The sequence below is a fragment of the Salminus brasiliensis genome, chromosome 14 (genome assembly GCF_030463535.1).
Source record: "Salminus brasiliensis chromosome 14, fSalBra1.hap2, whole genome shotgun sequence".
NCBI classification, from domain to species: Eukaryota; Metazoa; Chordata; class Actinopteri; order Characiformes; family Bryconidae; genus Salminus; species Salminus brasiliensis.
The window spans coordinates 10,615,012-10,629,801 of record NC_132891.1 but is presented as its reverse complement, the minus strand read 5'-3'; the positions used below and the strand labels follow the sequence as shown (position 1 = coordinate 10,629,801).

Here is a 14,790-nt window from a genome sequence, read left to right as displayed (position 1 = left end):
TTCATCCTCGCTCAGCCAGCCTCAGTCGCTTTCGCCATCTGACTGACTGTTTGGTTACTTGAACGCAGGCCCTTTGTAGTGGGAACTGTTGGCACTGATAACGAACGAAAAAAGTTGGATCGACTAAAAACGGTTCCTCTGTTGATCACGGCTCAAGGTTTTAAATGAGCTGAGTGAAGATAATCACTTTTGGGCTACTTATTCTGCCAGTCAACTTCACTGAGATTACATAAAAGCTTCAGAAGTGTTAGATGTGATAAATTGAAGATGTGGTTTAAGTTGGCACTTCAGCAGTGTGTGTTTAATTGGCTCTGAAATTTAGTATCAAATTCACATGTTCATTTACGGACGCGCAGAAATTCCATAGGTTTTTGGTAATGTTTCGTGTCACCTGGGATTTCAAAGGTAGGCTGGCAGAGAGTGATGTGTGGGAGTGCTTTAAAAAATACATGGAGAATTTCAGATAAATCATTCTGCGCTGAGCGACAGCTCCCTCCTTCCTCACCTCGCGAGCTGTCTGAATTTCAGATTCCCCCTCGCTTTGATTAAATTCAGGCTGTTTCATGTTGGGTTAAAGTTTTTTGAGTCATGAGGACAGAATGTCTTCTGTTCATGAAAGAGCTCTCTGCCACGCTGGACCATCTAATGACGTCTCCCCTCCTCCTCGCTGTCAGACGACTCGTCTCTGTGTTCTCATTTCCTGCCACTCTCGGACACGGCGGTGGGTTTGTATTTGATGCGTCTTACTGCGTCGGATTCCTCGATTCGAGATGTCTTCATTTAGCGTAGGTCAGTCCGACACACTGCTGGGAACGTGGGTTAAAATGGGCCAATACCTTTAGCTCATGCAAAGCCCAGCAATGGTGAACATCTCTGGATTTTGAAGAAGGAGGCTGAGAGAGTAGGCTGAGATGAATGATTACGTTCATATTAAGGAAACTATAGAACCACTTTTGGTTCCATAAAGAACAGTTCGCAAAAAACAAGGTTCTTTATGGAACCAGTGTAGTCTTAAAATATAAAGATTAATAAACGTTTCTTAAGCTTGGATTTACAGTTCTATGAAAAAAATATCATCTGTATAGATCAGTGGTTTCACACCGGTGCTCAGGGGCACCCCAGGAGGTCTCCATTTTTGCTTGATCTCAACTTCCAGCACAGGGATAGAGCGAAAAACAGGATCTGTCTGGGGACCCTCAGGACACTCTTCATTGTTATGTGGAGCTTAAACTTTACAAAAGGTTCATCACACTCAGTGAACCATGTCCAGAACTCAGTCTGAGCTGTTTTTGGAGACACTAGCACCATAAGTGACAACATAGAGGATAAACTAGTGAGTTCTACCAGTCACAGTGGCAGTACTCTGCGTGTCAGTGGGGTGGTACCCTCAGGGGCACCCCAGAAAGTCAGCATTTTTGCTTGATCTCAACTTCCAACACAGGGATAGAGCAAAAACAGGGTCTGTCTGTTTTTGACCCTAAGGACACTCTTTCACTGTTATCTGGAGCTTCTTTACACATTAAAAAAGGTTCCTTTGCACATCTCGTTTACAATAGATGCTCAATGAACCATCCAGTGATTCTTTTGGAAGCATGGTTCTCTGATGCCATTGCCACAAAAGAACCCCTAAAAGTATAATCAATTAATCTAACTGACATGTATAGACTGTATCCACCATGTTACCCAAACTCCAATTGCAGTCTAATAGCAGTCTTTAGGAAGGTCCATGAGCATGGAGACATTAGACAGTTCAGGAGCTTCAAGATTTCCTACAGTTCAGATGTCTGGAACCCAATCTGGGCTGTTTTTGGAGACGCTAGTACCATAAGTGACAAAGCAGAGGACAGTCTTGTGCATTTGGCGCCTGTTATGAGTTGCAGTTGGTGGGATACAACCATCCAGTGGCGTAGCCATGTCACTCCACTGCTGCGTTCTCTCCACTGGCTTCCTGTAGCTGCCCGCATCAGATTTAAAACCCTGACGCTGGCCTACAAAGCCAAGAACGGACCAGCCCCTCCGTATCTGATGGCAATGGTCAAAAGCCGATCCGCACCAAGAGCCCTTCGAGCTTCAAGTACGGCTCGGCTCGACCCACCATCCCTCAAAATCCGCGGAAGACAAGCGTCCAGACTTTTTTCTGTCCTGGCACCAAAGTGGTGGAACGAGCTTCCCCTGGGTGTCCGAACGGCCGAGTCCCTCGCTGTCTTCAAACGCAGACTGAAGACCCACCTCTTCCGAGAGTACTTGGACGAATAGTTCTATGGTCGCCTTATTGTATTGTGTTTAGCAATGTCTAAGCTTAGAGGTATCTTTTGAATTATTAGCCTATTCTAACTAGCGAAGGTTTTCTTGGGTAAATAGCAAAGCACTTTGTAAGTCGCTCTGGATAAGAGCGTCTGCTAAATGCCGTAAATGTAAATGGAAATGTATATCCAGTCAGTTTGGTTGTTGCAATGTCAATCATAGAGACAACAGTGACTGGTGAGTCTGTAAAGCGAGTTTTACCCTGCCTGTCTCTGAGGTGGGTCTTTAGTAGCTTAACCCCTTAAAGAGCCTATGGACCGAAAGTGTTTTTACAAACTTCTATTACCAAAGAATAGCCTCACCAGTTTGTACAGAAGTCCCTGTAGTTACTGAGTAATACACCTTAGTCTGTAATAAATAAGCATTGGAGTGTTAAGGGGTTAATTGTATCATATACCTTTGTTATATAATATATTTTTGTTTTATATAAACTTGATAAATAAGCTTCATTCTCTTGGAAAAGTCAATGTAGTGTACCTTTAAGGGAATACCGTTAGACCATATGGAGCATGTTTTATCTTTGAGGGAACATTAACATTGCTAATACCCTGTTAGGCCAAAAACGTACCTGTACAGTAGCTTTATTCATTACAGAGCAACACGCAGCATTTTTAAGTGGTTGAGTGGTTTTTACAGCCATAGTTCAAAGCCACTGTCTTCCATTACTGTCATCCCAGGGCCTGAACGAGTGAGCGATATCAGCTGTAACCTGAGTGCATCCATGTGCATTTTTTTACCGAATGAACTCTGTTAATAACCGCTGGTGTCCTGTTCCTCATCCTCATCAGTCACTGAGGATTTGAAATGGTTGTGCCACACCTCAGGGATTAGATATACCCTGCGATGCCAGAGAGTCCTGTTCATGCTGGTGTAGATTCCTGAGTGAAGTCTGGGTATTGAGTGGACTTAATCGGATCAGTGGCGTACACTATGAATGCTGAAGAAGGCTTGGCTCGCGGCGCTGAATCCTGCCTTGTCACACCTCTGTGGTTATTTGATTCACTAGAAGTAATAACAGGCTTGCTTTTGAAAGATATTAAAAATCTTGTTGGGCGAGCTAACACGGCACCTATAAACCGAGGCTTGTTTGTGCCCACCATCAAGGAACTGCAGATGCAGGCAGGTGAAAATGTGATTTTTCATTCGATTTTGCATTCGAGAAGAAGAATCCTTACCATTATGCTCTAGTCTTGGGTTTTCTGGAGGTGTCTTGTCCTGAGGCGGGTGATTTTCAGCCGTTCTCCAGCAAGGCAAGAGTTCAGTCAGCTCTTTAAATGATGACACCCCGAGAGGCAGAGCCCGATGAATGACCCAGCCCCCGAGGGACCACGGTAATAGATGTCTTAGAGTGCTTTCCGCCTCATGCTCCCCACGAGGGACGATGTACTCGCAGCTGAGAGCATCCAGCGGCCCTAAATCTCAACTCCTCCTGTGATGGGCGTTACTGATCCCACACATACAGTAGCAGTCAAATATTTGCACGCAGCACGTTGATGGAATAGGTTTTTCATCATCTTAAGAGCATTATCTAAAGATCTGAGCTGCTTGAATTCAGTAATAGGTGATACAGTGGTGAAAGCCCTAGCTGACCTTTACATTGTGTGAACAGGGACAGAGTGTCTTCAGGTGATAAAGACATCCTTCGCTGCTCATAAAAAAGGCAGGCAGTGGGTAGGCTACTTTCCATTTTGGAAAAGCGAAACTCTGATGCCTGTAACCCAGTTTGAGATGTTTTTGGAAATGCCACTACACTACATGGACAAAAGTATTGGGACATCTCTTCAATCAGTGTTTCTACTGGAATCAAGGGTATATAAAAAAAGAGTGTATCCTGTTTTTGTAGTAACTATCCCTGCTGTCCAGGGAGGAAGGCTTTCTACTAGATTCTGGAACATTGATGTGAGGATTTGATTGCATTCAGCAACAAGAGTGTTATGGAGGTCACCCTAATTTAATTTTTAAGCATTTCAAATGGTCCGTTCATCACTAAAATTTGGTACAATGTAGAGAAGAACCTTAAGATTCAAATTACATCAAAATGTGAGGAACAGCAAAAATGTAGATACACGATACAGTATATAGGATGTGGTTGGTGGGACGCAACCGTCCAGTCAGCTACAGAGGCAACAGTAATTGGTGAAGTGTATTCATATTGCATATGAAACTGTAAAAATTTTGATCAGAGCTGAATAAAGGAATATCGCATTTTTGGTGTGTGGCGTTCTGGCATACCTAAAATTGGGGGTCTGTACAACCCTCAACCACCATGCTACCCCCTCTCTAACCCTATCATCTATCATTCCTGGCTCCACATATTAGAGGGGGGCTTGCTTTGCCTCCCGCAAAGCAGAAGCCACCAGAACTCCAAAGCTCCTTTCTCTCAAAAGGCTCAGTTATACTTTGGCTTGAGAGTGTCCTGCACAAATCCACACGCAGAGCCTGACCCACACACAATGCAGGACCTGCTGCGAACACTATAGGCACGTATACTGTTTTTTAAATACTTGGCGCTTCCGTTGTTGTACTGTTCCTCGGATGACAGGTGGCAGTGCAGAGAAACACCCATTGAAAAGAACCTAAATTGTCCATTTCAAATGAAGGTCAGAGTGGCGCGACAGCGTGCAGGGCCAACACGCTGGGTGCAAGAGCTACAATTGTGTCATTTTTGGCGAGCGGTTGCATTATGTCCAGTATAAACCCAGCTTTACAGTCTTCTCCCAAATCATCATAAGCTGAGGGCATGGTCTGAACTAGCAAAAATATATAATAATGTAAAATGATAATAATTTTGGTGTGTAATATTAGAATAATCCTGCCAGTCTTCTCATATTGATTATTGCCTTTTCTCATTCACTGTACCAGTTTCCTTTTTTGGGGATTACATAACACCTCACACGCATTCCTTTACTACCCAACCCCGGTGACAATGTCTCTGCTATTATTCTAAAATGTCAGAAGCCATAGAAATATGGGAAATCATTACACAAGTAGGCGACATTTTGTATTAGTAGCATTACACTTCCACACCCACAGATATACACATTCACACAATCTCTCTCTCTCTGTCTCTCTCTCTCTCTCACACACACACACACACACCAGAGAAAAAAAGCATAGACAAAAAGCAAAGCCCAGACACGCACCCCAGGCACGCACAGTGGGAATCGAGCCATTGTTGTTTCAATGGACGCTCGCTCAAATTAAGGCTGGCTATGTGTGCTCACTAAAGCGGATAAACAGTGGCTGTAGTTGTTGCTCATCCAGCGCGCACATCCAGGCCTCAGCCAAGCCAGCCTCTCCACACCGGAGCCAGGCTAATAGAGCGGGCTCATCCGCACAGCTGGAGCAGCCCGCTCGCCTCTGGCTAATTACAGCAGCCTCATTGTGGCGGCCCTGAGCCTGGACGCTGAACTGCTGGGCTGTCGGACTGCTGGGCGGCTGGACTGCCCGGCTGCTTTTAATGGGAGGCAGTTTTTTTTGGGGTTTTTTTTGCGGCGGCGGCTCACACTGCTTCATATGGCTAAAATTTGCGCTCGCCATTATGCTTAGCCCTTTGGTCCGAGTCCATATTTTCCCATTTCCACACGCGTAGACCATTCCAGTGTGCTAATGTACATAATTCCTGACCTGGTACTGGGTCTGGGTGTCCTCCTGGTCTCTGTTTGCCCCTCTCTTGCGTGTGCGCTCTCTCTCTCTCTCTCGCTCTCTTGCTCTCTCTCTCAATAGTCCCTTTTATGTGAGCTCTTGTCATTTTTTGTCTTTAATCCAGGGCCTTGGAATCAGTGTGTGTGTGTGTGTGTGTGTTTGTGTGTGTCTATCTCTGTCTACTGCCTTTGTCTTTATTTTTTTTTTCTTTGCCTGATTTCTTCCCCTCTCTCTCTCTCTCTCTCTCTCTCTCTCTCTCTCTCTCTCTGTGCCTATTCTCTCTTCTGTTCTCTATCTCTTTGTTCTGTTTCAGTTCTGTTTCATCTTTATTCCTCCCATTCGGAGCCTGTTTTCTCTCTCCGTCTCTCTCTCACTGTTTCTCCCTCTCGCGCCCGCGCTCGCTCTCTCGTTTTCTCTCCCCTGACGTGAATGACTTGCTCGCAGCTTGGCATTGTTCTAATTTGCGACAGTGCCTGAGAAGTGCTTTGTCTCTTCCCTGTGTTGAAAAAGTGCGGAGGCTGGCGAGATTTTCACGCTCCTTTCAATGGCCAACATGGCATTTCCATTACCATTTTATGAGGCGCTGCCAGGGCCTGGCTGAGCGTGCCCCGTGGCCACTTGTGGGCACATTAGCTCTCCCTCTCGCCCATCACTCCATTCCTTCCCGTCAGTTGTCAGCTGCCACATTTCAGCTTCAGACAGATTCTTCTCGATGAAGGGTGCCTCATAGACAGCAGCTCTGTCGGTTATGACTGGTGCAATAGGGCTTTATTCATATTGACCTCAGCACCCAGAGACATTAGCGGAGGAGGAGAGAGTTTACTTGGTGAAATGTGAATGAGGGAGCTTGTGATACTAAACTTGGTGGCTGTATTATGAGATGTCCCGCCCCTCAGGAGTCGATTGGCTTGTTGGGAAAGATGTAAGTGGGGAAAAAAGCCCCTCTGGTTGTTATGAAGATACATGAAGACAGACCTGCTGGACCAACATGATGCCACTTACTGCAGCGCATTCTGATTTGGCAGTGGGAAAGCAGAGCGCTGTTCGTGTATGACTAGGGCAAATGTAGGCAGTTGCAGCCAATTTCTAGGAATGTCATCAGCAAAAGGTGTGTCAAGCAGGACAAGGCTCAAAATGCCGTCTCTGCGAGCTACTTACAGAAATTTCCCAAATTTCAAAATTAATTTCCACCTGTTCTGATTACGTAGCCTACATATGAAGCTCGTAGTTGGATGGATAATAAGCCTTAAGATGAACACCTGGATTTGGGTTGGCTGGGTTGACAATCCTCTTTGTCTATTTCTATCAGATCCGTGTCGCGAAGTCCAGAGCGGCCTCAACGTCACGTGTGTGGTAAACCCGGAGAGCCGTAAGATGGAGACTTCAGCACCACCTGACTCCTGCCCACCAGGGGCCGAGCCACTGTGTGCCAGTGATGGGAGGAGCTACAGCAGCGAGTGCCAGATGCAGCGTACCGCCCTGATGAAGGAACGACACCTGAAGAAGGTCCACTCAGGTCCCTGCCGGAAGCAAGGTACTCAAAATCACTTTTAAATTGTTTTAAAATCACTGCTTAAGAAAGTGTTTAAAAGCTTTAAATCGTTGCTCTGAAGTTTAAAATCACTTCTTAAAAGTTTTTAAATCTTCTCAAAGGTTTCAAATCTGGCCAGAATTTAAAATCATTATTCAGAAGTTTAAAATCTTTAAAAATGTTTAAATCACTACTCAAACAATCTATCTACAACCACTGCTCTAAAGTTTAAAATCAGTACTCAGAAGATTAAAATCACTTATTGAAAGTTTGTTTAAAAGTTTAAAATCCATTGAAAAGTTCAAAATCACTACTCAAAAATTTAAATCACCTATTTAAAGGTTAAAATCTCCTCTTCAAAGTTTAAAACCACTTCTTGAAAGAGTAAAATATTCTCAAAACGTATAAATCACTACTCAATAGTTTACAACCTCTGCTTAAAATGTTTATAATCACAACTCAGTGTAAAATATTCAAATAAATTGTAAATCTGCTCTAAAGTTTAAAATCAGTACTCAAAAGTTAAAAATTACTGGTTGAAAGTTTCAAATCTTCTGAAAAGATTTAAATCACTACTCAAAAGTCTACAACCACTGCTCTAAAGTTTAAAATCAGTACTCAAAAGATGAAAATCACTGATTAAAAGTTTGTTATCTTCCTAAAAAAATTTAATACTGTTTGAAAGGTTAAAATCACCTCTTCAAAATTTAAAACCACTTCTTGGAAGTGTAAAATATTCTCAAAACAATTAAATCACTACTCATTAGTTTACAACCTCTGTTTGAAATGTTTAAAATCACTACTCAGAAGTGTAAAATATTCAAAATGTACATCTGCTCTAAAGTTTAAAACCATTACTCAAAAGATGAAAATCACTGATTAAAAATGTGTTATCTTCCTAAAAAACATTAAATACTGTTTGAAAGGTTAAAATTTAAAAACACTTTTTGGAAGTGTAAAATATTCTCAAAATGTTTAAATCCCTACTCAAAAGTTTACAACCTCTGTTTGAAAAGTTTTAAATCACATAAATGACATTACATATTTATATATAATCCTATTTTAAATGCAATGATTCTGAAATCTTCTTCTCAGAACACTTCTCAGCACTGTTGAGTCAAACCTATAACATATATGCTGGTCTCTGGTTTAGTCGTAAAGTCTCCTGTCTAAGTTATTACAGTGTATAAATTTACAAAAAAGTATCATGAGAAGTAATTGCAATCTTGAATGGTAGTGTGGGTCAGTGTGATGTGCGCTACCCTCAGCCCAGATAGCATCAACTCCTGCCCGCATGCCAGCATGCAGCTCCCAAACTCTGATCAAGCAGCCCGCGGCGGCGTTTGATTTATTTTGTCATGGCTGCAGCGAGGAGGCTTTGGACAAATTAAGTCGGGTTAGCGGCGCTGTCATGCCTGCGCGATACCAATCTCCACAAATCCAATTTGCCTGTCGGGCGCTGGCAGGTGTATTGTGGCAGGACTGGATCTTCGGCAGTGATGAAAAGATCCTCCCTGCCTGACTCTGACGCCCCGCAGCCATGCACACACACTACGAGCGTGTCTCACTCGCCATACAGTAGATTATTATTTGTGTGTGGAGTTGGTTTCAGTCTTCTGTTGTCCGGCTGGCGGGTGTAAAGGAGTGTGTAAGTGTGCGCCTGTCTGTTTGTTTGTGTATGTACATTTTTGGGACATTTGCCATTTGGGACAACCTGCCTTGTCAGGACTGAAAATAAGGATACAGACTTGATTAATAGCACATCAACTGACCAGTGTGAATTATATTGACTGACTGTATATGGACTGGTTTGAGTCACATTTGTTTTGAGTCACATTAGCTGACCTGTTTGAATCATACTGACTAACTGGCTCTAAATTAGGTAAACAGACCAGTATGAATCATGTTAACTGACTATTTTGAGTCACTTTAGGCCACTGGTTTGAATCACTTCAACTGAAATCATGTTAGATAACTATTTTGAATCACTTTGGCAAATGGTTTAAACCATATTACTGACTGAGTCGCAGTTACCAATTTCTAGATTCTCGGTAACTGAACAGTTCACTGACTGGTTTGAATCACATTAGCTGGCCAGTTTGCATTAACGTTTACTAAACTGTTGAAATCATTTTAGGTGCCTGGTTTGAATCTCAGTGGTGAAATGATTTGAATCGTATTTATTGACTATTTTAATTCACAGCTGCCAATCAGTTTGAGTCAGGTTGACTGAACAGTTAGATTATTAGTTTGAATTGCATTAGCTGACCAGAGTGACTTCTACTGACTCAGTGGTTTGAATTCACAGTGGCTGACCAGACTGAATCACATTGACTCACTGGTTTGAATTCACAGTGGCTGACCAGACTGAATCACATTGACTCACTGGTTTGAATTCACAGTGGCTGACCAGACTGAATCACATTGATTCACTTGTTTAAAATTCACAGTGGCTGACCAGACTGAATCACATTGACTTGGTGGTTTGATTCACAGTGGCTGTCCAGACTGAATCACATTGATTCACTTGTTTAAAATTCACAGTGGCTGACCAGACTGAATCACATTGACTCACTGGTTTGAATTCACAGTGGCTGACTAGACTGAATCACATTGACTCACTGGTTTGAATTCACAGTGGCTGACTAGACTGAATCACATTGACTCACTGGTTTGAATTCACAGTGGCTGACTAGACTGAATCACATTGACTCACTGAGTTTGCATTCACAGGGGCTGGCTGAATTGAATCACATTATCTGTCAAATTTGAGTCACATTACCTAAGTGATTGGAATCATTTTAACGGACCATTTTAACGACAAAAACCTGATCTCAGGATGTTCGAGAGAGCTCGATTTAGGCCACGGCAGGCCTGAGCTCGGAGAGACGCAGCCTGTGCTCATCAGTATGTAGAGCCTGTCACATCCTTAAAAAGGCAGGTTGGCTAATGCAATCAAACGTAAATCAAGCACTGACTTGTACAATAACATAATAAGTCCCCTGATTTTCTCCATCCGATGAAAGGCCTCTGTAATTATAAAGCGCTACAGCTCGACTGTGACAGCTTAACACAACTGTGAATAGAAAAAGATTCAAATCAATCTGAATGGAATTAGATAATTGATTAAATAATCAGGCATGGTAATTAATTCAAAACCCCTAAGTGAGTCAATATCAGCTGTCTGATTGTGCAAGAGGCAGAGAGAGAAGGACAGAAAGGGAGAGAGAGAGGAAGAGCGGGAGAGAGCCTATAAGCATTCATTATCACAGAGCCTTTTAGCTATTCACTGTTTTGTTGATATGTGGTGTTTATTTGTGTGCGTCCCCCAGAGGAGTGCCAGGAAGAGTGTAAGTTCAGTGCGGTGTGTTTGTTGGAGCATGGACGGGCGCGCTGCTCCTGCGAGCCGATCCACTGCGACGGCACCTACAAACCCCTGTGCGGCAAGGACGGACACACGTACCCCAACGACTGCGAGAGGAGGAACGCAGAGTGCAGAACGCAAACTCACATCCCTGTCAAACAGCAAGGGCCATGCGGTGAGTTGGAGAAGTATGGTGGTGGAACCTAATGGTCCTGGGTGTGGCCTATGAAAATGGCAGTGCTGTGTACTTATGTCTTGTATATGGGGTGTGTGTTCATATGTGTGTGTCTTGTCCTGGCCGGTGAGTATACGTGCTTTGTTTGTTATGTTATGTCTGCTTTGTGATGTCTGTCTGTCTGTCTGTCTGTCTGTCTGTTGGTCTGTTTGTCTGATTTTAAACTGTCTCTGTGCAGGTTAAAGGTAGACATTTATTCTCATCACCATTGAGCCCATTGTTCTTCCATTAGCTTCTCTGAGACATGAAACTCTGACCCCATGTGTCCTTCATGTCCGTCATTGCCGCCCGCCAGTGCCAGTCGCCCATTCCCGTCCACTCCCGTCAACTCCGGTCCAGTCCTCCCCTGCCCTAGTCACCTCATTCCTTTCTGATGTCCTTGTTGGCTGTCTTTAAAGTGTCTTCTTTCTGTTGCAGTGCGTCTCTGTCTGTCTTTGTCCGTGTGACGTCTGCTCTGGGCTGCCACGGAACACAAAACCAGGGAGAGTTCAACCTATGACCTCCCTCTGGCCCGTAGGTCTCCACCAGGTGTCCCTCAAAGGGCCGGTCGGGTTGACATAACTCTTCTCTAGCTTTCCCCAACTTGTTTTCCAACCCTCTGTTTGTGCCCCCATCTGTGTGCTATGGAGTAGGCCTCTATCTCTCCCTGTAGCTCTCCTCTGGAGGAAAACACATGTCATTGAGGTTGGGAAACTTTTTTTTTTTTTTTTTTTTTTTTTTTTTTTGCGTGTGACCTGTTTGCCTGGATAGTGCCCCCATGTTTTGACCCTGTGACCCTTTGGCCCTATACCCTGCATGGCAAAGAGCTTGCAGTCTCCTTTAGGGATGGGTAAGGCTATTTGAATATACAGATGTCCATATCAATATGACGTTTTAGCCAGTGCTATATTCAGACCCAGCCAGCAAACAAGACATTAATAAGATAACTGTGCATGACGTTTTAACAACATTGATATTTGGTTGAAAAATGAAAGGTCAAAAGTCATCTAGAAAAGACATCCCTCTACACAATCTCTTTCTTTTCCAAGACGTCAGTATATGAAGTTTTTGAACCGTAGCAATTATGTTCAGAAAGACTGGGTTGGGTGTGTGCTTCCATCAAATGATTTCCATGGCTATTTTAGGGCTATGTGTGGTCCAAAAAATATGTCCACTTTGGGCTGAATTTGGACCAAATCGAACAGACTGAACACCCAAATTTCAGAGTCTCTTTTTGGGCAAAATAAAGTCCATGACAGGGATAAAGGGCTAATGTTATAAGCCCTGAAAAGGGCTGATGGTGACAGTCAATATTTTATGTACCTTTTCATTAATAAAGGTGCTGACATATAAATTGGGTTCTGGTCTACCTGGATTAGAACTGCAGATAAATATAAATGGAGTAATATAAATAAAGTTTGCATCAGCATCATCCAGCTCTTCAGATGTCAGTTAAAATATCAACTCAATCAAAACATCTGTCAGATGCTGTTAATTTTTTTAAAGGTGCCAAAGAATGCATTGTATGGAGTATGTTAGCCGTTCTTTGGCATTTAAATAAGAAGTATGTGACTGTAACTGGAGTGAAAATGCTTTCATTTGTTTTTACAAGCCTATTTACCACCCTGTTATTTCGCTAGTTTTATAGTAAGCTCATGAATAATTTGATGAGTTCTGCTCTGATTGGGTGGTGTATGGCACTGCAATGGCTCACACAGAAGCCACATAGCAAAGCATAGCATGGCATAGCATAACTTTTTTTATTATGTTTTAATATATATTAATATATATATATTTTTTAAATATATATAATGATGATATAATTGATATGATGATATAATTGATATTGATATTTCCATACAAAATCAGTTCTCTCTGGGTTGTTTGCACACTATTGGTCTTTGAATCTGGATGTTCAAATAGCAAATGGTTCAAATGCCCATCCCTGTGGTACCCTTTGCCCCCCCTGCCATCGTGACTCTCCTGTTATCCCACCAAAACACCCTCAAAACCGCTACACTAACTAAGCTTAGAGTCTTCCTCCTCTCCTAACCACAAACACACCCACAGCTGCAGGAACTGTGCTGACAGTTACTTAAAAAAAAAAGAGAGAGAGAGAGAGAGAGAGAGAGAGAGAGATGGTATATTTTCTGTGTTGCTGTCTCTCTGTCTCTCTTCCTCCCTCTCTCCAGTATCAGCCTCTAAGACTCATTAGCATTGTTTTCCCGTCTTCTTGGAAAGACGCATAAATTATCATGCAAAATGGCAGAGCGCTTATGTGTTTTTCTTTAATTCATTATTTCTGACAAAGTAAATGGTTTCGGTCTTCTCTCACACACTTTTGCCAGTAGCAAGTTACAGTATGCTTCTGTCTGCCTTTTCCATTTTTTTCCTTCCTCTCTCACCAAAAAAAAGAAAATATTTATTTAAATGTTTATACTTTGCAAACAGCTCCAGAAACACCTCTTGGATTTAATTAAACATCAAAAGCTGAGCGGTGTGGCTGAGGCGGGCTGAGGCGGGCTGCGCAGCGTCAGTGCAGGGGGAGATAGCGGGCACTCGAGGGAGGCACAGCCTGCGCTCTGGACACCTGCAAACAGTTTGATGTTTAATTACACAGTGCCTCGTCCTTTGTCTTTGCCCTCCCCTCCCTCCTCTCTCCTCCCTCCTCCGGACCCGGCCTCACCCGTTAGGTCTATTTCCGAGCAGGCAACTTTGGGAAATGACTGTGTGAGAGTGTGTGAGCGAGCGTGAGGCATCATGCGTCCGGCTGGTTTTCAGAAGTTCCAGTCTTTTAACAGCCTCTCAGATCCACAGGCGTGACAAAGCCTGTTTCTCCTGCTGAGGGGCAGCGTCTAAACGGATCCCTCGTCACACACTGATCAATAGCAGAGGCGCAGTTAGTGTGAGTGCGTTTGTGTATGTGTGTGTGTGTGTGTCTGGGTCTGTGTCTGTGCTACAGGGACTGTGTGGAGTTTAAAAGCATGTCGGTGCTGATCTGAGTTTGTCACACGACACACACACTTTTTGTGGCCCACTGGGAGCTGCCCGGAGTGAGAGAGGCCGAGAGAGAAAGAAAGAAAGAGAGAGAGCAAGAGAGAGAGAGAGAGAGAGAGAGAGGGAGAGAGAGAGAGAAGGGGGGGGGGGGTAAAAGAGAAGAGAAAAGAGGAGAGCAATATAAAAAAGAAGAGAAGATGAGATTGGTGATTAAAAAAAGAGAGAGAGACCAAAGTAAGAGGTCAGGGAGATGAAAAGAAGAGAAGTGAATAGAAGAGATGAAAGGCCATGGAAATGATGAAATGAGAGAAGAGAAGGAAGAGCTCATGGAGATAAAAGGAAGAGAAGATAAGAGAAGGAAGAGCTCATGGAGATGAAGAGAAGAGAAGAGGAAAAAGAGATCAGGGAGATGAAAGAAAGAGAGAAGAAAGAGAAATGGAAGGATGAGGTTCATAATAAAAGAAAGAGAAGAAAGGAGAAAAGAAGAGAAGAAAGAGGTTGGGGAGATGGAAGATGGAAAGAAGGAAGAGGTCAGGAATATAAAAGAAAAAAAGAGAGATGGAAGGAAGAGGTCTGTAAAGAAGAAAGGGAAGAAATGAAGAAAAAAGAGAAGAAAGAGATCAGGGAGATGAAAGAAAGAAAGAAGAAAGAGACAAACCAAAGAGAGATGGAAGGATGAGGTCTATAATGAAAGAAAGAGAAGAAAAGAGAAAAGAGGAGAAGAAAGAGGTCAGG

The 14,790-nt window shown here is 43.2% G+C and overlaps 1 protein-coding gene across 7 annotated transcripts in view; it reads left to right on the top strand.

Annotated features, from left to right (window-relative positions):
* agrn (agrin) overlaps positions 1 to 14,790 on the top strand; it is a 292,247-nt gene that overhangs the window by 182,542 nt on the left and 94,915 nt on the right. For all 7 annotated transcript variants that reach the window (XM_072656450.1, XM_072656453.1, XM_072656449.1 and 4 more), the window contains 2 exons: positions 7,259 to 7,483; positions 10,813 to 11,019. In XM_072656450.1, coding sequence (XP_072512551.1) covers positions 7,259 to 7,483; positions 10,813 to 11,019 — 432 coding nt within the window. The remainder of the gene's footprint in view (positions 1 to 7,258; positions 7,484 to 10,812; positions 11,020 to 14,790) is intronic.